The sequence below is a fragment of the Anser cygnoides genome, chromosome 3 (assembly GCF_040182565.1).
Source record: "Anser cygnoides isolate HZ-2024a breed goose chromosome 3, Taihu_goose_T2T_genome, whole genome shotgun sequence".
NCBI lineage: Eukaryota > Metazoa > Chordata > Aves > Anseriformes > Anatidae > Anser > Anser cygnoides.
In genome coordinates, this window is record NC_089875.1 from 12,726,242 (window position 1) to 12,753,039 (window position 26,798).

Here is a 26,798-nt window from a genome sequence, read left to right on the forward strand (position 1 = left end):
AGCACCCCATGCAGGTAGGGAGACAGTGCCCCCATCCCCAGACCCTGCACACCACACCATCTCCCCAGGGACCTGCCCTGGGCCAGTGCCCCGGGGGGGCTGGTGTTGGTGCTTACAGAGCACATACGTGGGGCTGGTGAGTCAGCAGCGTGCAGCACTGACGCACTCCTCCAGTCCTCATTTACAGGGGAAAAAAATAAATAAAACACGGGCTGTGTCACGGCAGGACAGATAAGGGTAGAAGGCTGCCTATATTGTAGCCTCCTCTGTTGAAACTTTTATTTTCGAGGCCAAAGTATTCAATGTTTGGCCACGGTACAAACAGATCGTTTAAAAGAAAAAAAGAGAGAGAGAGAAAGAAAGAAAGGAAACTCTTCAACCTCCCAGCGGAGCAGGATGGCACTTCTTTCTTTCTTTCGTTACGAAGCCGTGCCAAGTGAAATCGTGCTAAGAGCTGTTCTACCAGTCCCAAAGCGCTGGAGCACAGCACGCGCCGGCCCCACCTCTGCAGCCTCCCGCGGGCCCCAGCGCACGTGGGCTGGGTGGAGGATGGGGACAGGCTGCGGGTGGATGACGGCGGTGCGGTGGTGGCAGGGAGGTCCCCATGCTTGGAGGAGGTCTCCGGCTGACCTTTGGTGGCTCGGTGGCCCTGGGGACATGGCGAGGAGTGAAATGGAGCTGCAGGGATGGTGAGGAGGTTGGTGGCTGGCAGCCCAGCTGGCCAGCAGCTCGCTGCTCCTGCCCTGAGCTGGATGTAAGACAGGAGCAGCTGAATTAATTAATGAACTTAAAACCTCGTTTGAAAGCCCTGGGTTGCCACCATATGAAAGCCACGAGCACAAATGCGTAGGCTGTGTAATGTGAGCGATAGTAAGAAAAAGCACTTAGCCGTCATGTAATTAAGGACTTAAAGCATGCTTCAGGTCCAAAAAATTAACACAAGTTAATTTCTGAATTCTAGTGGGACACCAGTCCGGGTGGCCCAACCTCACCATTCGTTGCAGAGCCACTTGCTGGTGAGTTGGGTCTCCACCCCTCTGGTCTGCTGGCTTTGGCAGGGCCGAGGGACGGGAGGCAGCAGCTGAGATCAGCATCTGGAAACGATGGAAACGACGTGCTGAGGATGAGGGAGTCCTTTGTGAGCTCCAGTGGTTTGGAGTAGAAGAGCCATCCACGCAGCATTAACTTCGTGCATCTGGGGTCACGTTACAGCACTCGTCTGTCCTGACTTGTACCGGAGTATGGAAATCTGTGTCCAGCAGCAGCTGGGGACCAGCACAGAAACCAGCACCCAGCTCCTTCCTAGCCAGCTAACTGGGCTGGCCGCTGCCTTTAGTGCGACCCATCCCAAATTCACCCCAAACTCAAGCTCATCGTCAGCTCTGGACCCAGGCCCTGCAGCACTGGCTGGACCTGGCTCTCAATGGCGAGTCCCCATGCTACCATTTCACATTGCCCCCCCCCCACCAGGGCAGTGCCAGGGCAACCATCCCTGAAGCCCCCAGGTCCCCGAGGTCCCTGAGGCTTTCACCCTGCTGCTCCCCGTCCTGGCGTCCCTCCACCGCCACTTCCCACACGTTGCTTCAGAGGAAGCCCTCACAATACCGGGCTCGGTGCCACGCATGGGGAGCACACCCAAAGCCCAGCCCTTCTTGCACAGGCAGCGCTGCAGGAGGAGCGCTGCAGCTGCGACCCGGGGGGGGGGTTTTGTGTCCCCCGTTGCGGTTCCTTGGCAAGACGCTGAAGTGACCTGGTGCAGATGGAGGCTTTGGTGAAGGTGTGGACAACGCGGACCCAAGCTCTCACGGGCATGTGGCAGTGCACGGCCTCGCTCGCTGCTGCTCAGCTATGAGGAAGCCTTTCCTCCCTGAAACTGCAAAGAGCGGGCGACAAAACCTCCCCAGCGCCTGCCCGCGCAGCCGGCTGTCACGCGGCCAAGCAGCGCCCGAGCAGTCGGACGAGGTTTGGTGTCTAGAGGCAACCCACGGCCCTGCGGGAGGCTGCAAAGAGGCAGGACCCTCTTTGAGCTGAGGCACCCGCGTCCCCTCGGTGCATGGGTGCAGCAGGAGGACTCGGCGCTCGTGTCCAGCCCTGTTTTCCAGGAACGGCTGGAGATGGGACAGGGGAGGCCTCGCGGGCCACGCTGCTCAAGGCCCAGCCTGCGCCTGGCAGGGGGCTGGGCCTGGTGATCCCCAGAGGTCCCTCCCGGCCTGCGTCACGCTGTGAGCTGATCGTCTTGAGCAAACTATCTAGGTCAGGTCAGAGAGGCTCTGTGCGGCAGCACCCAGCCATAAATGAGACAAGGCCGCCAAGCACCCTGTCACCGGCCTGAGCACCTGCTGGGCCCTTTGGAAAACGGGATCCACGACTCTCTGCTGCTTCCGGACTGGACACGGCTCCTGCTTGGTTGCAGGAATTTGAGGTCCTGAAGTCAACGGGGCCTGGTGGCAGTTATTTAGCTGAGTGATACTATGGCAAAACGACCAGCCAGAAAGGTTTTATGTGGTGCCACCCAAGGGAAACGAGGAGGCATGCCCAGTGAAAAGGAGCAGGATCTGACAGGATACGTGTCCTTCCACAGAGCCACATCTATGAGCTGGGACCGGGCAGCCTCAGCCTGGAAAAACAGGAGGGAGCTTTACAACAAGGAGCCCCTGGGACCTTACTTGTGCCCCCCTCTCCCCCTCTCCTCCCTTCCCACCTTCACCATGTCCTTGAGACTCATCTCCAGCAGAAAAAGCGGTGCCTGCTGGGAGCGGGCCCAGGGACGAGGTTTCTCCCTGCTTCCTGCTCCAGGAGGATGAAGGGCTCCTTGTCTCCACCCCAGAACCGGGGAGATCAAGCAGAGCAAACCACCGCCTCCATCCTCCCACCCCTGCGGGCCCGAGGTGGCTTTAGTGGCTTCTCGATTACAGGGTGCATCCTCCTGCCCCGCTCCTCCCTTCGCCCGCTGGACCAGGCCCGCATCATTGCCATGCAAAGCCCCACGAGCCGAACTCTGCAGGGCACAAGCGGACGCTCTCCTGTCAGGATGTTCGTGTTTTACTTCCCTGGGTGACGAGCTGCTCCTTACTGCAGGCAGCTCCTTGCACTGGCTTCCCCTGTTCCTGGACAGCTCTCTGCCCACACCATGGAGATACGCTCTTGTCAGACTATTACAGCTTTTTATTGCCGGGGTGCTGCTTCAGGAGATGTGCAGATGTCAGGAGAGAGCTCCCGTCAGTATCGCGCCTCATCCTTTGATTCACGTCTGCGGGCTCAATGCCACATCACAGGCTTCCCACACGACACCGCCAGGTCTGCCTTGTTGCCACCAGATAGGTTTGCAAATGGGTTTGCGAAGAGCACTCATGCAAAAATGGCACAGCCAGGCAGGTTTGCAGAGCCCAGAGTGTGTGGGATGAGGGTTTTTGGTAAGCTCCCCCCAGAGAGGGGCAGAAATCACCCAAACAAAACCCCATGTCTGACGATCTCCGTCTGAGGTGCTCAGGACGCCGAGACTCCAAGAACAAGGCCCCACCAAGTGGCCTTGGACTCGAGGTGGCCACACAGGCCTTTGTTCTCCAGCCCACCTTCCCCTGCCCCTGGCCTGCAGAGCTTCAGGCACCAAAAGGCAGTCACGTCCCCTCCTGAGCCCGCCCCGTCCCAGCAGTGGGACACCAGCAAAACCCCTCTGCTGACTGGGCACTGACCCAGCTCTGGGTGCTGGGATGAGCTGGTGAAGGGGTCTAGGGCACAAGGCATGTCATGGCCACCTCCACGCAGGGACAACACCGAGCTGGGGATGAAACTCAGCATGTCCAGCCATTGTGTCTTCGCCCCCACGTCCCAGCAGGAGCGCTCCTTTCGGAGGGGACCATGCTGTGAGGTGGGGCTGCTGCTCTGGTCACCGTTCCTTCACCATCAGCAGGAATGAGAGGAAGGGTTTTGGGGGTTTTTTTGCTTCCACCCCCCACCCCGGGGCCATGCCACCCCCTCTGCCCTTCAGCCAGCTCTGATGCTCGGGGACGGGACAAGCACGCGTTCCCCTTTGTGCCCAGCTCCACGCCCAGCGTTCTCTGCATCGCGAGGAGCCAGCTCGCTGTGAGTCAAAGGAAAGCAATGACTCACGGGGCCGCAGCTCTTCCCAAGGCAAAGTATTTCACGCACTTTGCAGGCACACTAACCCGCGTTATGAAATAACCTCTATCCATGGCACACATTGCCGTGTCCCGTACAAAAACACAGGGCTCGGTTTGCTGTCGCGCACCGGTCGCCAACAGGGACGCCAAGGTGCGTGTGTAGTTGTGCTCTCAGCGCTGTTCCCCTCATACCAGGAATGCAAAAACACCTTCCCCGCGTAAAACTCCGAAAACCTGGCTGGCTCCCCACTGGCGTCAGCCCAGGTTTGTGGTGCTGGAGGTATGTTTTAATTAAAAGGTTAACAAAAATATAAAGTTTCGCTTTTGCCATTGCTGGAGAAGGGAGCTCATGGGCAGGCTTGGACCCAGCTCCCAGAACGAAATGGGGAGAAGGTAAAAATGGGGTGATGGAGGGGAGCAGTGCCCCGCACCACAAGGCAACCCCCCACACTGCAGGGCATTCCTCTAGGCACCAGACTGGGGCTGTTCTTGGGAACCGTCCCTTTTCCCTGGCTTGGGGTGGCATTTGGGTCACCACTGCGAGATCTCCATCTCCAGTTGCTTCTCCCCGTGCCCGTCTCACCCCGTTTGTCCTCTCCCCGCAGGGATCAGGAGGCAGCAGCTCACTGCACCTCGTGCACCTGGGGCTGGTGTGACCATGCGTGGACCACCTCGGCTGTCGAAGCATGGCAGGGGGAACCTCACTGGTGAAGCTCACGGAAAGCCCTTCGGAGAACTAACAGCTAGCCCGGACCAGGAGGTGAAGCCCCGGTGAAGAAGGAGACCTCCCAATGAGCCCTGACTTTGTGTCAGCATGTCCTTGCCCGGACTGCCCCACACATCTTCGTAGAGGACTCCGTGGTGGCAACTCCCCCAGGTCCTTCACAGACATTAAAAATAAGAGTAACTGTGGCTCCCTGCTTATGGTGTGACACCGAAAGGTTTGGGCTGGTTTCATTGAGCAAATCATAAAACTTCTCGGGAGAAATTCTGACGGTCTGGCCACATTATATGTTTTAGCAATCTTCACTCGGAAGCAGATTTGAATTTCCACTTCAGGCTCTGAAAAACCGCTCCATTGAGATACCAGCAGATAACATCTCCACTCAGGATGCCTCTGTGAAAGAGCAGCCTTTCACAGTCGGCAGCATTTTTCTAAGAATGCTCTCAATTTTCATATCTAGATGTATCATCTCAGCTGAATAACCATTATTTTGCCTTTAAAAAAAAGGAAAAAAAAAAAAAAAAAAAAAAAAAAAGACACGGAGCCTCTTAAGCGTCATCCCGTCGGAGTCCAGATCCTAATCTGCCTCCCCTAGCCGCGACCTGCCGCATCCCTGCGGGGTTTTTGGGGTGGTTAAATGCGAGGTGGGCACGGCCGCAGGGCTTCATCCCACCCCAGGTCCCGTGCCTTGTGCCCGGTTGGTACAGCCCGGCACCGGCCGTCCTCTCGAAATTGGGTTTTGGCCTGAAAAAAAAAAAAAATAGAAAAAAAATGTACATTTTTGTGCCCGGTGCTGTGCGGGCGCCGAGGTGCAGCCGCCCGGCTGAACCGCAGCCACGCTCCTGTCAGCACAAGTGGCGGTCTGCGCGAGGGATTAATCTGACACCAGACAGCGATGCTTAATCCTCCGGTATATCATAATCTATTTACTTTGCATGCTAAGAGGATTTCAGCTTAAAAATATACAGGAAGTGATACTAGAAATGTACATAGGATCCAGAATGCCGTTTCCTAAAATCTCGCTTTTTTGCCCTAAAAAAGCATTCCGTGCCTTCCTTGGGGAAGCCCTGGCTGCCTGCAGTGGCAGGGCCCGGGGCTGGGCAGCACCAGGACGGGGCAGAGCGGTGGTGCCGCGCGTCCCCGGCCGGAGAGAGCTGCACCGGAGCTGCTGCCTGGGAAATCCAGCCCGGGGTTGGGACCAATGTGGGATTTCTACCACGCGCTCACTGCTACCCGAATTAGCAGCCACTGGATAACGCGGAGGTCAGAGCGGGGGACAGGGGGGATGCCTGTAGGTGCTGTGAGCCCCGCAGCACGTGCTGGTGCCTGGCCGAGGCATCGCCGGCGTGGTTTTGGGGCAGGAGCTGGGATGTGGGATGCGGGCAGGTTCAGAGCAATAAGGCTACCAAGGCTACGAAATACCGGGCTCTGGGCTGACGCGTAGCTTCAGCTTGCACCACGAGGGATGGAACAACTTTTTGGTGCGTAAAAGAGGGTTTTAGGGTTTGGGAAGCACAGTGCAGGGGCACCAGGCACCAAGCACCACCAGCAGAAGAGCTCCTCATCGGCATGTAGGTGTTATTTTGGACACACCAGGTGGCACAGGACACTGGGTGCCCATGTCGCCCGTGGGTAACACCTCCACCTGCGTGCCCTGGGGAGGATGGACCCAAAAATGCCCAAACCCTCCCCAAAACATCCGTCCGTAGCATGTCAGCGCCTTGGTACCTTCCCCCCACACACCCTCCCCCCAGGGATGGGGGCACATTGGGGTCCCGGCTGCCCCAGGCACTAATACACGACCACGGGGAGCAGGACAGAGATTTGGGGGTGTTTCAAAATCTCCCCCCCCCCCAAAAAAAACCAAGCCAACGTGGAAATGCCCCAAGCACCTTGACAAAGGGGGAAGGAGCAGCAGCAGCAGCGGTCCCCCCGCCCCGGCCCCCAGCAGCCCCCAGCAGCTGCGGGGAGAGGATGGGAAAGAAATGGGGGCGAGGGAGGGCGGGGGGGGGGGCAGGTGAGCAATGACCCCCCCCCCCGAGTCCCGACCAAACGCAGCCGGTGGCGGACACGGAGGGAAACGCCGGGAGCCGGGGCTGAAGTCGCGGTGCCGAGCACCTCTGGCGCACCTGCCGCTCCGCCTGTCCGCGCGTCCGGGGGGACCCCCGTGCCCCCCCCCCAACAAGGCTGCCCCCGGGCCCCAGCGTGCCAGGTTTGGGCATTTCGGGCAGCGCTCACCCAACCCCAACCCCATCCCCGTCCCCATCCTGCAGAGGCGAGCGTGGAGCAGCCTGGCTGGGGGGCAATGAGTGGGGAAACCAATTAACGGCGGTAATTAAAGGAGCCCGGAGCCCACACAACTGCAGGGGGGCGGGGGGAGCCCCCTCACACCCCGTCCTTGCACCTCAGTCCTGCCAGGACCCTCCTGGGGGAAGAGGAGGCACAGGGAGGAAGGACGGGGCAGCACCAGCTGCCTCGCGCTGGGCTTTGTCTGGGGACGCGGGGTGGTCCCCAAAACCAGACAGGGAGGTGGGGGGGGGGGGTGACGGTCTCAGGACCCCCCCGCCCTCACCCCTCTGCCCCATGCCCATGGGGCAAAGCTGCCAGGAGGGCAAACAAAAATCCCCCCTCCCCCCGCCACTCACCCCGACGCAGAGCTGCTGCCCCCAGCACCCCGAACACCAAACCACAGCAATCAAAACCCAAAGCCGTTTTTTGTTTTCCTCCTGGTTTTCTTTTTATTATTTTTTTAAATTTTTTCAAAAAGTTTTTCTTTTTTTGGTCTGCGGGTCGCGGATCAGCCGAGCAGCCCTTCCCACCCCCTCCTCTTCCTCCTCCTCCCCCGCGGCCCCCCCAGCTGCTGCCCCCCGCTCCAGGATGAGGCTGGACCCCGGCGCCCCGGCCCCGCGGGGACAGACGGATGGACAGACAGAGGATGCGGGACCCCTGCTGCCCCAGGGTGGGGTAGGAGCCAGAATCACCTTTAGGGGGAAAAAAAATAAAAAATAAAATTTAATAATAAAAAAAATAGTTTAAAGTTTCGTTTTTCGTGTTAGGCTCGTGATAAAACGCCAACCCGAGAGCGTCAACTAAAAACGACGACGGTCCCTGCAACGGAGCCGAGTATTTACAGCGAGCCCGGCGCGCCCGGGACCAGGGGCTCCCGCACAGGGGGGCACCAAGGGACCCCTCCTGCCAGGGGGCAGGAGCCAGCCCGGGCCCCGGGGAGACAGCAGGCGTTTAGTTTCTATTTTTTTTTTCCTCCTCTTTTTTTTTTTAATTTTTAATTATTTTTGTTAAAAGTCCTCTTCTTCTTCTGTTCCATTTAAAAAAATAATAATTATAATAAGCCCGCCGGAGGGGCGCGGGAAGCAAATAAATATCAGTCAGGAGAGACGGGGGCCCCTCGGCACCGCTCACCGAGGGGGGGAGGACGAGACGGAGCCGCAGCCCGGCGGGATGCCCGGGGCGGGGGGTCCGAGGCAGGGGGTGACCCCTCACAAGACCTGGAAGCGCCAGGACGCCTGGTCCTTGTAGTCGAGGCAGTCGGGGGAGTTGAAGTTGAGCTTCCAGGAGGCAGCGGCGGCGGGCTCCTTGTAGTCCAGGCAGTCGGAGGAGTTGAAGGGCAGCGCGGTGCCGCCGTAGCCCTGGTGGTGGTGGTGATGGTGGTGGTGGTGGTGGCCCGAGCTCTGGCTCAGCGGGTGGTGGTGGTGGTGGCCCGGCACCGAGGAGGGCCCCATGGGGCTGAGCTGGTGGGGGTGGTGGTGGGAGTGCATGGGGGCCAGGTAGGAGCTGCAATCCACACCCCCGAAATAGGACGAGGAGGGCGGCGCGGGGTAGCCCTGCCCGTACCCCCCGCCTTGGCCGTAGGACACCGGGTAGCTGGCGGAGGCGGCGGGGCCGGCGCGTTGCATGCAGGAGGCGCCGGCCGGCGGCAGGGGCTCGGGCACCGTCACCCCCGCTGGGGCAGCACCGGGAGAGATGGAGGCCGGGCTCCAGATGGACGAGGCCGGGGTGCTGAGGGCACCGCCGGCTGCCGCTGCCGCCGAGGAGGCCGAGCTGGAGGAGGAGGAGGAGGCCGAGGAGCTGGAGGCGGCCGCCGGCGGCGTGAACTGCCCGCTGCTGTCCGAGCCCGAGCTCTCACGGGCCGGGGACGACTTCTTCTTGGTCGGGCGGCTCTTGGCCCCGCCGCCGCTCTGCTGCTGCTGCCGGCACTTGGCGCGGCGGTTCTTGAACCAGACCTTGGGGGGGGAGGGGGGGGGGGGGGGGGAAAGGGGGGCTGTGAGCAATGGGGCGAGGAGGGAACAAGCTGGGGGACCTCTGGGGCCCTCGCTTGTCCCCCGTCCCCTCTTCGCCCTGAGCACACCCATCCCCGCAGCCAACCTCACTCCAAGCACCCGCACCCTGCCATTACACCGCACACCCCTGCACCCCAAAACCACTCTGTCTGCACCCCGACAGGTGCCCGGCCACCCCATGCAACCCCCCAAAAAAACGAGGCTGCCAACAGCGGGCGGCCGGGAACGGGGCGTCCTGCCTGGCGCTTCCCACAGACAAAGTTCACAGGGGCGTACGCCAGAGTTGCGCTCACAAATTTGTAAGCCCGGCTCGCGCCCCTCAGCCAAAAGACCTCCGTCCCCCCAAACCTGGGGAAGGGGAAAGGATCCTGCTCACACATCCCACCCCACCAAGCATCCCTCCCCAAGGAGCAGCACACCGAGCCTGGTGGGGTGCGCCGGAGGGAGCACGCGGGCTGCTAACCCCCAGCAGTAGGCAGGGGGGAAATTAAATTCAAGATTAAAAATATATAAAAATAAGGTAAATAAGGTGAATATTTTTATATTCTATAGCCCCTTCCCCAAGGCAGCACCATGGCAGGACAGCCAAGCAGCCAGGAACCCGCGTGCGACCCGAGGCAGCAGCGCTGAGCGTGGCAGCAAGCTCAGGGCCGGTCGATCCAGGGCACCCCCCGCAGCCCCCCTCTCCCCACGGGTACCTGGACTCGTGACTCGGGCAGGTTGATCTTGAGGGCGACCTCCTCCCGCATGAAGATGTCGGGGTAGCGGGTCTTGGCAAAAAGTGCCTCCAGCACGTCCAGCTGCGAGCGGGTGAAGGTGGTGCGCTCCCGCCGCTGCTTCCGCGGGGTGGCTGGGGGCAAGCACCGCCACGCACCTGGTCACCACCGACCCCCTGCGTGCACCGGACCCCCCCTGTGCACGGCAGGAGCCCCAGCCCTCCCGGGGAAGGGGCCTGGGGATCACCCCCCATCCTGTCCCACCACCACCCCACAAAGCAGCTCCCCAGCCCCGAGAGCGCTGCCCGATGGGGCCGGATCCCATCCCGCTGCGGGCAGGGCGAGCGGCGAAACGCTGGGGAAGGGTCGGGCTCAGCCCCAGCGGGGGGCACGGGGAGATTTCGTTGTGGGGAAATAAAATCATCGTTAGTAGTCGTAGCTCTTTTTTTTTTTTTTTAAAGGATTGTTTAAAATTAAAAATCCCCACGGGAGCAAACGAAATCTTGGGGACGGGGTGGGGGGAACGTGGCTGCCGAAGGTGCCGCCAGCCTGGGGCGCGCGCAGAGGGGGCTCGGGGGGGACTCACCCGGGTACCCCACGGAGGGGTGCAGCAGGTCCATGGCCGGGCCCGTCAGCCCCAGCCCGTTCATGCCGTAGGGGGGCTGTTTGAGGTAAGACATCATGCTAAAAGCCGGGCGGGTTCCCTCCAACGTCCCACGGGAAGAAAAAAATGTAAAAACGGTAATAAAAAAAAGGCAGTAATAATGATTAAAAAAAAAAAAGACGAGGGAAAAAAAATAAAAACAAAAAATAAAAAACCACAAACGAATGCGTGGAGTCGGGGGGGAAATAAAAAATACCAAAAAATAACCAAACGAAAAAGCACAAAAACTCGGGCGAGGGGGAAATAAGCGCTGAGCGCCGCCGAGGCCGGGCGGTGCGGGACGCCGGCTCCGTCCGTGGGTCCCGGCCCGTCCCGTGCGGGTCCCCGCGGGGTGCCCGGGCTGGGGGTCTCCGGGTTGGGTCCCCCCCGGCCGGGAGTCGCCGCTCGCAGGCTGGGGGCTGCGAGGGGGTCCCGGCGGCGCCGGGCGAGGCCGCAGCTCCTGGGGAGAGAGCAGAGAGCGGCGTCAGGGGCCGCGCAGCCCGGCTCGGGGCTCCTCGGGATGGGGAGAGATAAAGCAATTATTTAGCGGGGTAATTGGATTAGGAACCCGAAGGAGGGAGCGGAGGAGGGAAGGATAATTAAGTGAAAAGCGAGCGGCCGGGGACGTTTTAATTGGAAGCGGCCGAGAGTTGGGAAAAGAAGGGAGGGAAAAGGGGAGAGGGGCGCGGGAGCCCGAGCTGGCGGCGGGGAGGGGGGGGCCGGGGGGGCCGGGCCGGGGTCTCCCCGCGGAGCCCCGGGGGGGGGGGGGCGGCAGAGGCCGGGACCCCCCGGGCCGCAGGTGGGGCCGGCGCCGCGCGAAGGCGAGGAGCCGGGACGGGGCTGGGGGGAATTAAAGCGGGGCCGCCCCCCCCGGCACCCCCCGCCCCCCGACGGCTCCGGGGCCGCGGCTGCGGAGGGGCCGTCGGGGGCTGCGCGCAGGGCGGGGAGGAAAGGGGGGGGGGGGGGGGGGGGAGAGAACGGAGGGGGGGGTCACCGCGGGGGGGGGGGGGGGTCGGGGGGGGAGGCGGGCTTGGGGGGGCGATGCCCGGGGCCTCGCAGCCCCCGGCCGGCTCGGGGGGCCGCGGCGCCCCGCGTTACCTGGCGGCCGGGCCGCGCTGTCGGGGCGCCGGAGCCGCGGCCCTGCGGAGGATGGAGCCCCTGCCCGCCGCCCTAGCCTTGTATGTGCGCGCAAAGCGAGTGCGTAACCAGCCCGGCGCCAATCCCCGGCCGCTCCCCGCCTGACTGACAGCAGCCCGGGCAATGGCAGAGCAGGGCGACGGCCCCCCCCCGCCCCCCCCCCAAATCAGCCCCCCCCCCCCAACCTTCCCTGCTCCGCGCTCCCCCGCGCACCCGCACCGCGCCCCGGCCCCTGCCCCCGGGCAGCGCCGGGCTCTGCGCGCCCCTTCCGCACCTTTCCCCCCTTTTCTCACCTTCCTCCCCCCTTCCTCCTCCTCCTCCCGTCCCTCCGAGCCCCCCCGAGCCGCTCGCGGAAAGTTTTCGCCCCCCGGCGCAGCGCCTGGCACCGGGGGAAGGAGGCGCGGGGGGACCCGCGGGGATCCCAAACTTTTGGGTTTCGAAGGCAAAAAGCGAGCCAAGAGCCGCGGCACCGCCGAGCCGCCGCTCCTCCGGGCGGGACGGGGCCGGCGGGGGGCGAAGGGGGGGGATCGGGGGGGGCTTTTTTTGAGGGGTGGGGGGCCCAAACTCAGCCCCGCTCGCCGCGGGGGAGCCGCTGATGCGCAGAGGCGCTGACCGCCGGCCGCGGCCAAGTCGCGCTTCTCCTTCTGCTCCCACCCCCCGCTCTTCTTTTTTTTTTTTAAATTTTCTTCTTTTAATTCTTTTTATTTTTTCCTTTTTTTTTCTTTCCTTTTTATTTTTATTTTTTATTTTTTTTCCTTTTCCCGGGCCGAGCCCCTGGAGGCGGGGGGGGCCCGGGCAGCTTCCCCAGAGCCCCGCTCGCCCCCCGAAGGCACCGGCACCGTCACCTCTCCCCGCAACAAAGGCGCCGCGGCCCATTCACAGAAAGAAAAGGCAGGAGGAGGAGGAGGAGGAGGAGGAAGGCCCGGGGGGGGGGCACTGCCCCCCCTTCCACCCCCCGGCCCCGTTTTGCCCCGCTCCCGCCGGGGCCGTTCCCAGTGCCCGGCCCGGCTGCGCTCCCCTCGCCGCCCCTTCCCCACCCCTCGCCCCGCCGCCGCCCCCGGCCTGGGGGGGGTTCCCCGCGCCCCCCCCCCGCCTCCCCTCGGCCCCCCAATTCCGCCCCGGAGCCCCCCGGAGCCCCCTCCCGCCGCGCCCAGGTGAGCTGGGGAAGGGCAGGGGCCGGGGGGCAGCGCGGGGAGGGAGGGGAGGGAACGGGGGGGGGGGGGGGGTCCGGAGCCCCCCCCCCCCCCCCCCAGCTCTGGGACCGCAGTTTTTGGTGAGGGCCCCGCGGCCCCGGCCCGCTCCGCGCATCCTCCGCGGCTTGGCGCGGGGCAGCCCCGGCTTCTTTCTACTTCTTTTTATTATTTTCATCATTTTATATATATATATATATATATATTTTTTTTACTTTCTTTGGGGGTGGGAGCGGGCTGCACCCTGCGCCGGGGGGCTCCCCCCCCTTCCTCCTTCCCCCCCCCCCTCCCCAAATAAAGGGCCGCAGCGTCCCGGCCGCGCACCGGCCCCAGCGGGACCTTCCCCGCCGGGAGCAGCCCCGAAACTTTTTGGGTTTTATTCCTTTTATTTATTTTATTCCCCCCACAAACCTCGGCGCCCCCCCCCCCCCCTCCCCCCCCCCCCCCGGCCCCGCAGGTAAGGAAGGAGGCGAGCGGCGGTCACGGTAAGAAAGATTCGGCTTTTATTGCAAACTGTGTCACGGCTCGGGGCTGTAATAAATAACCGGGGCGAGCTCCACCGAGGGACGTGGGACACGCGTGGGGGCACACGCGGGGGCAGGGGGGGGCCGGGGTTTTACCGCCCGGGCGCAATAAATAAAAACGAGGCTGGGGGGGGCGGGACAGGACGGGACACAGCGGGACACGGGGGCGATGGCACCGGGGGGGCCCGACCCCGGCGGCTGAGGATGATGATGGTGGTGGCTGTTCCCCCCCTCCCACCCCCCTCTCTAACAACCCTAGGACGACAAAAAGCCGCGTTCAGCGGCCCCCCCCCCCCCCCGGGGATGGGAACCCAAAAAAAAAGGGAGAATTAAAAAAAAAAACACACCCAAAACCCCACAACGGGACGGGGCCCGGTGCAGCCTAGCTCTGGCCTAAGAAAACGTAAAGAAAGAGGAAAAAGTTTACAATTTCGTTTTCCAAACCTTTTTTTTTTTTTCTTTTTTTTTTTTTTGTCCGTCCCCCCTCCCTCCCTCCCTCCCACCCACCCCCTTCCCCCCCCCCAGCCGGCATTTTGAAGCCGTCTGAAAAAGCCGCGCTGCGCCGCGGGCGGGCCGCTCACTGGAGGAGGCATTTCTCTTCCTTCTTGGCCATCTTGCCTTTGTTTTGCTCCAGGGTCCTCTCCAAATGCTCGTCCTCTTCCTCGGCCCTGCGGAGAGAGGCGGCGGGAGGGAGGAGGAGGAGGAGGAGGATGGGGGGGGGGGGAGGAAGGCGCCGCGGGGGTGCCCCCCCGGCCCTGCACTCACTGCTTCTCCTGGGCGTCCAGGTCCCGCACCAGCGCGTCCCGTTTGTTAACGAGAAGAACGAGTTCGTCCAGCAGCAGCTGCTCTCGCCTCTTCTGCGCCTCGGTCTTTTGCCAGTCTGAGGACAGGGACGACAGAAAACAAAACAAAACAAAAATAATAATAATAAAAAAAAAACAGCGGTGAGCAGCCCGCTGCGCAGGGGTCCCCCCACGTCCTCCTCCGGCCCCGTTCTGTGCGCACCTGCTGGGGCAGCGCCGGGCACGGAGCCGGCGGGCAGCCCCCGGCTGCTTCCCCTTTATTTGTATTTTACTTATTTTCTTTTTTTTCTTTTTCCCCAATTCGTTTCGTTTCTTTCCCCCCCCCCTCGGCGCCGGCCGGGGCCTCGTTTCCCCGCTAATTCCCTGGGCGCCCTCGGGGGGAGGCAGCCGCTGCTCGCCGGCCCCTTGGGGACCCCAAAACCGGGCAGCACCGAGGGGACCCCTCGGGGACAGCCCCGGGGCTTCTCCCCCGGCCCGGCCCGGCTCGGCCCGGCTCCGGGGGCTCGGGCCGTGCGCTGTCAGTCACGCCGCAGCCATCCCCGCCTCCCTCATTACGGAGGTAAACAATTGAGAGAGGGAGCAGGAGATGCCGAGGGAGATAGCAGGGCGAGCGAGGAGGGAAAGAGGGCACCGGCTCCGAAATTAAGAGGAAAAACGGGGAAAAAAAAAAGGAACAAGGACCAGCCGCCTCCTCCCGCAGCTTCGCGGCCCGCAGCCCCGCTCGGCCGCCCCCGGGGTACCCGCGGCACCACCCGGCCTCGCCTCTACCACCGAAAAATAACAACAACAACAAAAAAAAAACACCAAAAAACCCCGCGGGGCACGGACACGACTTTTTTTCTTTTTCTTTTTTTAACCCGGCCCGACTTTTGGGTTTAGTTTCCCCCGTTTCCGTCAAGGAGCTGGAGGAGGCGATTTTGAGCGCTTTCGGTTAGCCGAAAAACTCTGCTTTTTGGAGCCACTCCCTTTCTTTCTTTTTTCCTTTCTCCTTTTTTTTTGCCTCCCCTCGGCTCCCCACTTTCCTCGGCAGTTTCAGCTCTCGGGAGAGCAGGCGCCCGGCGAGACATTTTGGTGCTCAGCCCTTCGCTGCCCATTTTCCTGCTATTTTCCCTCCCCAAGAAGAGGCACTTTTTGTTGTCCAGCCCCGTGGGCTCAACACCACCACACTTCACGGGACAAAACTGCTTTTTGTTTCTTTTTTTTTTTCCCCTCACTTTCCGCACTCGTTGGTTACTAGCGGCTGAGATACAGCCCGGCAGCAGGAATATTCACCCGGGGCTTTACTTGGTGTCCTGGAAAAGGAGCCGGACCCCCGTCCTCTCGGCCAGAAAGTCACCTGGCAGTAGGGTAGGAGAGGAGCAAAGTGTTGGAGTAGGAACTCGCAGGCGAGCTCGGTGTGTCCAACAAGGCGGCGTTTTGGGGCAGCATCCCTGCGTGCAAAAATCCCCGAGTCCGACTCCTACCTGTTGTGCCTCCCGAGCCCGGGTCGCCCACGCCGCCGGTCACGCATGGCCACGGCGAGGCACAAACCCCGGCTAACCTGCAGGTTTCCCAGTCGGACTGGTGGAAAAGCCACGCTCTGGACAAAAATGGGATTAGTGCTCCGAGGCGGGCTGCGAGCTAAAAGTGCTGGAAACTGGAGCCCCTGCACCGCACGGTTTGAAATCGCAGAGTTTGTTAAATTCACGTCGAAAGCAGAAATGTTTTCAATTATTCATCTTCGTTGACTTCATATTGTCTTTTTTTAAATTTTTTTCCCCCCACTGCTTAAACTGATAATTACTCGGAGTGAACGGCCGGCCGGTTCCCATAGAAATGCTTTCATAGAAATGGTCGAAAGTTCTCGTAGTGAAACCTTCAGCCCCGCCACTCTAATAAATAAGCCCGGCACTTTGATGAAAATTAACACTAGTTTTGTAAAGAGCACATTGGGGGATTGCAGTCAAGTCTTATCTTTAGTTCCAGTCAACTAGCAATCCTGAAAGAGTTTGCATCATCATCAGAGCAGGCCATTTGATAGGATTCTGCTGCTGAACCTAATCAATCTATGGAATACTGTGGCTGTGCGGTGTAACAAAGCTAAAATAGATTTACAAATGGGGTTTTAGAGGATAAGCTCCTCCACAGGATTACATATTGATTTTAAATATAAAAAGCTTATCATATAAACCATAACTACAAAAATAGTGAACCTATGCATAAATCCTTTTAGAAGAGCACCCACTTCAAACTATAAGCCAAGAATAAATCAAGATGTACAAAATCCTAAAGAAGATCCATTTCTTGGGCAGAAAATGAACACGCTACCCCAAGGTGTGCAAAAATGAACTTATCTTTTCTAAGGAGGCATTAAATCTTGAATTAAAAAAAAAAAAAAAAAAGAGGAGGGGGAAGGAGCCAGAGGAAAGGTGGCTGCAAGCGAGGCACTGCTCAGCCGCCGTGGGCCTGGAAGCGGGGCTTGGAAAGCCGTGCCCGCGGCAGCCTGCCGGCCTCCAGGAAGGCAGGAGGAGCACCTCGCTGCCCACACGTGTCCGGGCAAACCCCGTGCCCTCTGGTTTTTGTGGCCTGGCACCCAGGCACGGCGGGTCCTCCTCGGCTGGAGCTCCCGGCTGAAGCCCCCAGCGCTCCGCGGCCCCATGAAGGCAGCGCTCCGCTCGCCCTCCCTTATCTCTGCGGCTGAGTGGGAGGGAAAAAAAAAAAGAAGAAAAAGAAGAAGTCCGACCCTTTTTTTTTTAAATTTTACCCCCCCTCGGTGGCTGTCCTCAGCCTGCCATGCCTCTGTTTTAGCAGCTGGACGGGAGGACACCGGCTCCACATACCCGCGCCCCACAGCTCCCGGTGCCTCCGGCCAGCGCTGCCCGCACGCTGCCGGGGCCAGCGCCGAGCCTTTATCTGCCTCCTGCCAGGCTGCTGCCTCTCTTTTTCTTCCTTCTTCTGCTTTTTTTTTCCCCCCCTCCCCGTCATCGGCCAGCTAAGTAAACGGGTTGATGGATTTTTAAACAGCACAGTCACGCGTGGAAGAGTTAGAGCAATTTAGCAAAACAGTAATTATTACCTTTCCAAGGCTTTTTTTTTTTAGATATTATTATTATTTTTTAAGTTCCAGTTTGGGTTGGTGCGTTCTGCCTTACAATCCTTTTTTTTAGACAAACAAACCGACCAGTCCCGTCCTGTTATTTTATTTTCTCTCTCTCTCTCTCTTTCTTCCCTGCCCATACATTTTAGGGCTGGACTCGGTGCCGGCAAAAGTGCGATCTGTCCTTTCAACTCTTTCCCGGAGCCCAACTGCTCATTAGCAATCAGCTAAATGGCCTCTGAGCGCAGAGCCTGTGCTGCTGGGGCAGCCAATTCTTCTTCGGGGAAAGCTCATTGTAAATGGCGTGTTTGCACTTGGCGCTTCCAAAAAAGTGCATCTTTGCACTCAAGCATATGTCAGACTCGGAAAGCAATACCACGCTGACACACGCATCTCAGGCAAGGTGTCACCAGCATGTATTTTGACATTTCGCAGTCGTTTTGTTAGGAGAGTTTCTCCTTTAATAGGTTTTTAGGTAAAAGCAGAGAGCTGCTAAAACTTCTAGCAGAATAATAACCTCTTTTAAGGCTTAAAACGCTAAGCACAGACTTTGTTGCACAAATAAAATACAAAACCAAAATTCACCAGCACCTACACGTTTTCTCCCTAAGCCCCTGTTTACCATACCACCAGTAGCAAAAAAAAAAAAAAAAAAGGAAGAAAGAAAAAGAGAAAAGAAGAAAAGAAAAGGAAAGGAGAAAGGAAAGGAAAGGAAAGGAAAGGAAAGGAAAGGAAAGGAAAGGAAAGGAAAGGAAAGGAAAGGAAAGGAAAGGAAAGGAAAGGAAAGGAAAGGAAAGGAAAGGAAAGGAAAGGAAAGGAAAGGAAAAGAAAGGAAAAGAAAGGAAAAGAAAAGAGAAAAGAGAAAAAGAAAAACGGAAAAAAACTAAGACTAACTGGGTTTTGGCATCTCTCTGAACTTGCAAAAAAGAAAGCTTTTTGTTCAAGCCAGTATGCGAATGGCACAGGCTGCTAGACACTCACAGGCTGCTGCTATGACATCCCAAGACAGAAGCACGTGTAAGAGGCAATTAAGCATTTAAATTTAAGATTTAAATCCAGTATCTCTCAACTCCTCTTTGGTTTTAGAGTATTTTACGTTTTAAATATTTCATTAGAATGATTCCCAATTAATCTGGCTTTTCTCTGCTGAAAGCAATGCATGTGTTTATGACCCAAGTTTATCCATGAATACAGTGAGGGTAGTTCTTATGCAAAAATATAACCACAGATGGATAGATAGGAAAAAGCTACCTGAAACCTGCTGCTTTTTTGCTACAAACTTATGCTTCCAGTGAAGTCTCCAAACTAATTAGAATTGATTTATTATGGATCAGGTACCTTATCAGGTGAAGAAAGAAATTACCATGGACAGTCAAAGGGTTAAGAGGTCAATACAGAATAGCAAAATCAATTTGCATTGATTAGACAAAAGGTCCATTTTACAGAGCCCAAAGGATTAACTTTTAAGCAAACATCTTTGAACTATACGACAGCATTTGTGACTGAGAGGTATAAGCAGTACAGCATTATAAAACACTTAAGATATTTAAATAAGAAAATAATGCAAGCAATGGTTTAAGCTATCTGGATGTTTATTTTTTATTATGAATCATCCCTAGGATTATTGTACAATTCACTTGAAAGCCCTATGGAAAGTTTGCAATTGTTTCATTTATCCTGTGTGTCAATCTTCCCATAAGTTTTCATTCAGGTAAGGTGACTAAACTCTGGAGAGTTGCAGAGAATGGAGAAAATAAGTGCAAAGGATTGCACTAATCCTGAGGTTGCCTCTGATGAAATGTTTACTTGGCAAACGTAGTGTTTTGCCACAAAAAAACGACGAGACTTTTTTTTCCCCAGTGAGACAAACTCATCATTCATCTCCTACTAAACTTATCCAAAAGGCAGTTGTGAGACTTAGCCAACATGCAGAAGTAAGGATTGCCCCTTCCCATTTCTGTGGTACAAAAAGCAGCGCGATGCCGCAGGAAAGCTGGGAGAGCATTACCACACCGAAAACAACGAACCCCTTACCCTCCTCATCACTTTTCTCCAAGTTTATTCCAAAGAGACGGTATTTTTTACCACACGTCTTTGATTTCTTTTTTCCCCCGGAATAAAAATTTAGGATGGGATTGGAGACCCCGTGTACCTGTTGCGTGCTATCAGTCAGAGTTATGTAAATACCAGCATTAATTCTCTCCAGCGCAGCCTGCCTGGTTGGCAATTTTGGGCAGCCACCTTCGGCAGCAAGCGCTTTCTTTCCCTCAACACCCAGTGCTGCTCTTACCTTCAATAGCAAGCATTGCTCTCAACTCCCGGTTCAGCAGTTCGTAGCGCCTTTCTAGGTCATGTTCTTTTTCCCTAGGCAAGTTGCAAAAGTTCATCAATATGTTAATTACTAAATCATTAAACACTTAAAAGAACCTTTAACTTACATTGATTTTAGGACTCGTAACTGACTTTTCTCTTTAACTTTAAGCTACTCCAAACAAATGATACACAAACTTAAAACCTTGCTCAGGTGGCATATTCAGTATCAGGGCCTTTTCATTTTCTCCATCGTCGGCTCTAATTCCATCAGTTTAACTCTATTGCACTACGGGACATAATTATTTCATATTCATCCTTGGAGCAGCTGTTGTGGAATGTCCTAAGCATAAAACATTCCCCCGGATCTAATGAACAAATTCCAGCATCAGCCTATTCACCAAGATAACATAACGCTGGAAGTATTATCCTACATACATTCTGCCCTAATGAATAATGAAAATTAGACACGGGATTAGAAAGCTTAATATTTTGAGGTAGAATCTTCTGTCAAGTTCAGACACGGCAGGAAATTTGTGATCACGGACTCTTTCCAAGGAAGTACGCAGGCATCTACACTAGGTGGCACACTGAAAGAAAAAGAATCGCTCAACTGAAGGAAGCTGGAGAAGAAGCGCCGACGGCAGAGCGCCTCTGCAACCCAGCGCCGTCTTTTCCCTTCCTCTCCTGTGCTAGAGAAAAAAAGTTTATTCGTCCTCCCTGTACCTGTCTCGCTTCGCAGGATCGGCGGTACCATCACACCGTGACCAATGCGCTAATATCCCTTCAGCAGTCCGGCGCTGCTCAACGAGGGATGCAATTTAGTATTTCTGCGGAGCAGGTACAGACTCTAATTTTGCGCTCTCTCAGAATAGTCTTCACGTGTCACATCTGAGGCACAATAAAAATCTATTTGCCTATTTCTAAAATGTAATTTTATTCTACTGTAGGGCCTTTGAAAATGTAACTACGCTTAATATTTCAGATTTTTTTTCACAGCTCTAGCTAATCTCGTGTCATTGCACGCTTTCCATTGTCAAGTTTGAAATATGAGAAAAACAAGTTACTTGACATGCTCCACAAATCCCCCACACCACTTGTTTGCGAAGAAACATTTTGAAGTCGGATGGGGAGAAAGCAAAAAACTTTTGCGTCTATCTGCTGGGTAAATATTGCTGTAAATCAGCCTTCTGTAACTACACGTAACCATCTGTACTTACAGGAGAGAAAGCTGGTTCATTCGTCTTATTAAAGCGTTCTTCTTATTAACCAGCATGAACCATTCCTGCATCATAGCTTCCTCTTCTTCTGTGTTTCTTCCTGCAATAGAAGGAATTTCATTACTTAGGTGGCATTTCACAAGTTGAGCCATGTATTTCGATTCAGTTGCTGAAGTACCCGTCTCTAATATCACTGAACATTACAAGGCGTGTTCTCAAATGGTAAAAATATCCCAAGACTACAATGCAAGAACTGAAGCCTAATGCTGTTAGCTCCATAAATAAAACTTTGAAAGCAGACACTCTGCAGCGTATGTTTTAGTCTTCTTTACCATGCTGACAGACTCACCTAAACAAGCACCTTTTAGAAAGTACTATGTCTTAAATTCTTCTGAAAGAATGCTATTGTTGCTATGTTCCCAATAAAAAGTCCTGCTGCTGCTAAAAGACGCCCGGACATCAGAGGCATCCAAACACAAAAAGCAACCCTTGTGGGCAAGATCTGCTCTACCCAAGCAAACCCAGGGCAGTCAGGATTATGCGGTGGGGATCAGCATAGCTGCAGAGGAGATCATAATCCTGAACCCTTGGCCAAGGTGCGGGTCCCTGCTTGACTTCGTTGAGCCTATGGCTACTCTTCCAGACCATGAGCTGGAAAGAGTTGCTCCTGTCCTCACCCATAGTCAAAGCGAGCACCCAGGGTCCAGCTGCCTAAGGAGCCCCCTGTGCATACACATGGGCTAGCGGCCCCTTCCCCGACCTGTGCCCATCCGGGTAGGATCAAGGAGACTCCACAGCCTGCCTGGACTCTGCATTTGTAAGAGTCCACGTTGCCACCTCTGCACCATCACACAATGGTGGGGAAAGGCAGACCCAGGAGGTCCGTGGCTGTCCTTTTGGTGTAGCTGGGTCACTTGGCCAACGGGGTGACCCAGCCAGAGGACTGGGAGGAAACTCCTCCAAGTCCATCATGGAGACTGCATGTTTGTAGTGACCTCCCTTTCTCATCTCTCAGGTTGAGGAGAAAAAACAACCCGGGCCTTGTTGAATTATGAAACTCACACATTTCTTAAGGTTCAAATTAACCTGGGAAGAAACCTGAAACAGTGGTGAAGGACCATGAGCTGGGACTTCTGAGTACTTCTCCCAGCTTCCACATTGATTCACCAGGAGACAGACCATGGGCACCTCTCTGCATTTAAGCAGCTTGTGCGTAATATAAGGATAACCACCCGTACCTAGCTTGCGAAGGTAATAAAAGTTAATTCTTTGATGCTTGCAAGGCATTTTGAAATTTCTGATGCAAGGTGCTGTACAGTCAGGGAATTGCAGGATCCCTAGGTGCAGAGATGTAGTTTCCAGCGTCAGAAGTTGGAAAGACACCAGAAAAAATACTGGTTTTCTCTGAGAGAAAGCTTTCAGCTTCTGGATGGGGGCATTTGAAATGCGTGCACATACGTGCCCTGCTGCGCACACGTTCACACCCGCGTGCAATGGCAGCGCGCACACAGGCCTGCACAGAGCCACCTCCTCAGCCAGTCTCCTTTCACCCTGTGGCCTCTCCAGGCTTGGAGCATGCCCACGGGGGAAGGAAAAGGAGATTACGAGTGAAGTGGGTCCGTTTGGAGTGGAGCTGGTGGGCCCAAGTGGCTAGATGAAGTTGCACCATTTGGCACGTTCTTCTTCCAAGCAGGAGGAGCAGTGGCCAGGCTCTGCCGGAGTGATGCGGGGAGGAATTTGCCCTGTAGAAACACTCTGCCCCCAAGACCTCCACTTCTGGTTTCATGCAGAAAAGATTATGTCACACTCGCTCAGCTCTTAGAATCATATTCTGCAGTTCAGCACTGCCCTGAAGAGGATTAAGACCTATAGGTATAGTTTGCTGTTAAGTTGCAGATCAAAGGAATCGCTGTATCGGTCCAACTAATGGGGTCTGCTTTTAGAAGCAGATGATAATCGATAGTATCAAGCTTTCACTGACGTGCACCAACTAGCTGGAATTTATTTGGGGGTGTCAAGAAAGAGGGGAGAGATTGCTGCTTTATCCTCGCAAAGCGATCAGTTTATTTTGTGACACACGAGATTGCCACGCTGCAGGTGAAAACGAGTTCTCACAACAGAATTGTGTGGCCGTAGTAACATTTTCATCAATTTATGGCACAAAATTTGCTATTCTTAGGGATGGTCTGGGATCTCCAGATACAAGATGCACTCTGAATGCAAGCCCTTGCTGCATTTCATTTTGCAAACCTTTACAAATAGACACACAGAGATGGGACAGAAAAGTTTCAAACCTCATTTCTACCAGCTGAGGATCTGAACTTTAATTTCCCGACACGCAATCTCAGGGGTAGGACATAAACCTAAGATAAAAACTTTTTTCTCTTAAGACGTTCCTCCTAAGTTGGCTGCAATGCATAACGAGAAAAGATGAGAAAAGATGTAGGTAAAGCTCGCAGACCTTACCAGGTGGGTTATTTTGATATTTCTACGCTGCCAGTAAAGCCTGTGGAATATCCTCTGACGAGGCTATTTTAAAGTGAGTTAACAAAGTCTGTATTGTTTTACAGAATTTTTAATCTTTTCGGGTAGCTGTTTTTGTATTCACTTTGGCCCATGTGATGCCCTGACACCAGTCATGTGATAGTGGCTGCGATAGGCACAAATCCCTGGGCAGCAACAAAAGAAGAAAGAGGAAAAAGAAAAAGCTGAGAAAAAGCTTGCAATTTGGAAAAAGGCCAATTGTACCCTGGTGAAGGCCTTTTTGATCAGTGAAATGACACATGTGTGCAATATTAATAGCAGTAGATTGTGATATTTCCTTTTTTTGTTGTTGCTGTTGACCAGGAGCTTTTAAATTCTTGTGCACAGAGCTGAAACAGATTTTTCCCAGGCAAGCAAAATAAAGATGAACTGCCATACATGTAATTTTTAAATAACTGTTTTCAGCAAATCCGGTGCCATTAGCTAATTTACTCCCCCCCCCCCAACCCCCCTTCGGTAGAAGGATGCACGCAAAACACTTTCAACAAAGAAAAACTCGGTGTTATTTCAACAGCCGTACTGCAAGCTAAACTCAAGTTTGCACTTTCGAAACCAAAATACACAAAAAAAGCCTTTCCCCCACCTCATTTCACATTTGCACGCTGTAAAACCATGCTGCTGCAGTGGTCGTTTTTGTTTCCGCTTTCCAAGTGTACAACAAGGATTTAATTTACTTGCTGAAAAGGTTTGCAAATTAAAATTGGAATAATATCTGTGTTATTCTCTGAAAAGAAAAATACTGTACAGATTATTCAAATGAAGCGAAAAACATGTTTGAGGACAAATCGATACCTGCATGCAAACCCCTTATCTGAGCCAGGACAAGAGGATGAAAATCTATAAATAGCCCACAGATCTTAAACTTAAATTTTGGTCCATAATACATGCATTACACTATTGTTTTGGATAAAAAACAACAACAACAACAACAACAAAACCCTTTTAAAGCTAGTAAGTTGGACCATTACAAATTAATCCTGACTTTAATAACTGGTTAAAGACCCCTTCAGCTTTATAAGTAACAAAAAATATTAAAGCCTGTGATCACAGCGAGCTTTTCTCATTTCTCCTCTAACCATTTGTTATTTAATCCAATACTAGTAATCCAATTTGTCCATCAGACTTTTAAAGGGCAGAATGCAACTTCCCCAGCTTAGACACTTTTCAAAGTACAATATATTTTTCAAATGAATGCTGGATGTTTCATTTTTTCCCCAACTGTTCCTAGCTCTAATGTATGAGGCAAAAAAGAACAAGATGAACATTGTTCGTACTGATTAAGTAAGAGCTCATTAAAGAGCTGTCAGTGCCGTACTTTGAATATGCATGAAGCATATAATCAGATCTAGTACCGTCACTAGAGGAGAATACGGTAAGTACAAAGGATTGATTTAATTACTTAGAGTGGGCTGTGGTGGTAAAGCAGTCTTGTTAGCGCAAAAAGAAAAGGAGGTTGTATTCTGGCACGGTTAGGGGAAAAAGGCAGTTTTAGCTTCTGCCACAATACTTAATCTCAGGATAAAGCACTTTACATTGTAGCTTAAAATGAAGACTGTCAGTTTTCTAAAAAGACCAGAATTCATCTTATCTTGTTTAACCTCACCTGGTTAACTATCTAGCAGAGCAGATTCATTCTCTTTAACACATAATTACGGTTACACCTTTTTATCCCATAGCTCAATAATGACTTCTGAAAGCAGTCTTCAAATAAGACTGGTTAGCGCCGCAACCATCCTCTGCACGCACAAGGCACGGTAAGAGATTTGAGAAAGGCTGAACCAGGAACTGAGGCGAAACAGTAAGTACACACGTCCTTATGTAAACAGACAATACAGCCTTTGATGTTGTGCTTTATTACTAGATATGTTCTGAGGCGAATTCTGGCAAGATTTCTCTAGTTTAGTTTTTGTCTTTTTTCTTCCTCCGCTCTTCCTTTCTTTCTTTCTTTCTTTCTTTTCTTTCTTTCTTTCTTTCTTTCTTTTTTTTTTTTTTAAAAATCAATACACTCTGGTTTTATTCTTCCTCTAGGAATCCAGGGGAATTCTCTCACATCAACTCTCAGTGCCATTTTCTAATTTCATTGTCTGGCTTGAGTGGTGAAGGATGCGTGCTCTATTCTTCCCTTCACTTGACATCTACCAGAACCCTCCTCGGCGATTAGGAGCGAGCCCAACACCAAGCCCGCACTAGCCCAGGACACTAAATTCTGCCCTCGGATCCAAGAAACTCCCACTGGCTTCAGAGGTGTGGATCCACGCTTCAACAGCTCCTGCGCAGGCTTCAAGCAAGGCTGCAGCATGCAGTTTGGTGATTTTGTCCTAGGAAGCCCAAATTTTAATAATAGGCAAACAAACAACAACAACACAGCCACCCCTCCCCAACTTTGTTTTCTCCCGGGGTTAATCACACGTATTCAAATTGTATTTTCGTGACTGTGATTCAGTTACAACTTGAGCAATTTTCATCTTCAGCGCTCAAGAATTACAAGCATGTTTGTATGTTACCAGGTTTTTCTTGAGAACAATATGAGGGACTAGCTTATTTTAGTGCTGCACAGCTTCCAGGCAGTCTTTATAAAATACCTTTCCCCTTTGGCTTTCTCCAGGATTTACAAATGGATTTCTGTTTGAACTGTAAGCTAATTATTTGTTAAATATTTAAATAAGGAGCGTTTGGACAAATGGCTGTCCTGAACTAATTTGAAAGAGAGATTGCTTTTTGTTTTTCTCTCCTGCTGAAAATACTTCCCAACACACCCCTTGTGATCAGCCAGCTATCAGTACGTGTATGTGCCATTAGATCCATTATTTTTAAGCCTTTCGGGCAGCAAGTCATTAGATAAACCAAATATGGATTAACATAGCAAAACTGTACATTGCTAAGAAAACAGAGAATGAAGTGCTACAAAACACTGTGAATACCACTTAAAAGGAAGAAAAAGGAGTAACATGCAGGGACAAGATTAGTTCAGTGTAAATGGATGAACACAGTAACTCCTCTACACTTTTTACCATCGTAAATCTGTCAAGATAAGCCAATAGATTCATATTTAAAAAAAAAAATCCTTAAACGTAAATGTATTTAGCTGTTGTGCAAAAATGAATTACAACCTACAGAAGATAAATAATAAAGGCTTTCTATCAGCATCCCAAACCAGCCCATTCAATCTGGCAAGAAATAACAGGTTTACAGAAATCACTTTGCATGCTGTCTCGAGCAGTAATTGTTTTTAAATTTTATTTGCACTGCGTATAGTGTGTGCCATGGTGTCACGGTTAAACACTGACAACTCCCCATCTCCCCATTTACCTCGACAGAACTACATGAAAAACAACCTACTTAAGACAGAGCCCATTCTTCCCCCATTTGCTGGTGTTTACACACAGTTTTAAAACAGAATAGAAGAAGCTTTCTTCACTCAACACACTTGGGTGAAGAGGCCAGCAGGAGAATGCCAGCCCATGCGAGCTGGAGCGGGGCGAATAATGACAA

The 26,798-nt window shown here is 53.9% G+C and overlaps 3 protein-coding genes across 23 annotated transcripts in view; 1 reads left to right on the plus strand and 2 right to left on the minus strand.

Annotated features, from left to right (window-relative positions):
• WDPCP (WD repeat containing planar cell polarity effector) overlaps positions 1-6,509 on the plus strand; it is a 151,937-nt gene extending 145,428 nt beyond the window's left edge. For 3 of the 4 annotated variants that reach the window (XM_048048375.2, XM_048048372.2, XM_048048373.2), the window contains exon 20: positions 962-2,728. In XM_048048375.2, the coding sequence (XP_047904332.1) occupies positions 962-1,162 (201 nt within the window). In that variant the 3' untranslated portion in view covers positions 1,163-2,728. Of the gene's footprint in view, positions 1-961; positions 2,729-4,726 lie in introns of those variants that run through there. The other variant, XM_048048377.2, reaches the window with a different exon arrangement.
• An 866-nt stretch (positions 6,510-7,375) lies between these two features.
• Positions 7,376-10,734, minus strand: OTX1 (orthodenticle homeobox 1). The gene is made up of 3 exons (XM_048048330.2): positions 10,446-10,734; positions 9,842-9,993; positions 7,376-9,086 (listed from the first exon to the last, which is right to left on the minus strand). The coding sequence occupies exons 1-3, from the start codon at positions 10,540-10,542 to the stop codon at positions 8,343-8,345; spliced, it is 993 nt and encodes a 330-aa protein (XP_047904287.1). The 5' UTR covers positions 10,543-10,734; the 3' UTR covers positions 7,376-8,342.
• Positions 10,735-13,309: 2,575 nt separating this feature from the next.
• EHBP1 (EH domain binding protein 1) overlaps positions 13,310-26,798 on the minus strand; it is a 213,389-nt gene continuing 199,900 nt past the window's right edge. For all 18 annotated transcript variants that reach the window (XM_066993468.1, XM_066993466.1, XM_066993473.1 and 15 more), the window contains 4 exons: positions 20,763-20,862; positions 19,523-19,596; positions 14,119-14,233; positions 13,310-14,021 (listed from right to left, as the gene is read on the minus strand). In XM_066993468.1, coding sequence (XP_066849569.1) covers positions 13,931-14,021; positions 14,119-14,233; positions 19,523-19,596; positions 20,763-20,862 — 380 coding nt within the window. In that variant the 3' untranslated portion in view covers positions 13,310-13,930. The remainder of the gene's footprint in view (positions 14,022-14,118; positions 14,234-19,522; positions 19,597-20,762; positions 20,863-26,798) is intronic.

Coding starts and splice junctions, on each gene's coding strand:
- OTX1 (XM_048048330.2), bottom strand. CDS start 10,542: ATGATGTCTTACCTCAAACAGCCCCCCTACGGCATGAACGGGCTGGGG. Junction 9,994..10,445: donor CCCCTCCGTGGGGTACCCGG/GTGAGTCCCCCC, acceptor GCTTGCCCCCAG/CCACCCCGCGGAAGCAGCGG. Junction 9,087..9,841: donor TGCCCGAGTCACGAGTCCAG/GTACCCGTGGGG, acceptor TCCCCCCCCAAG/GTCTGGTTCAAGAACCGCCG.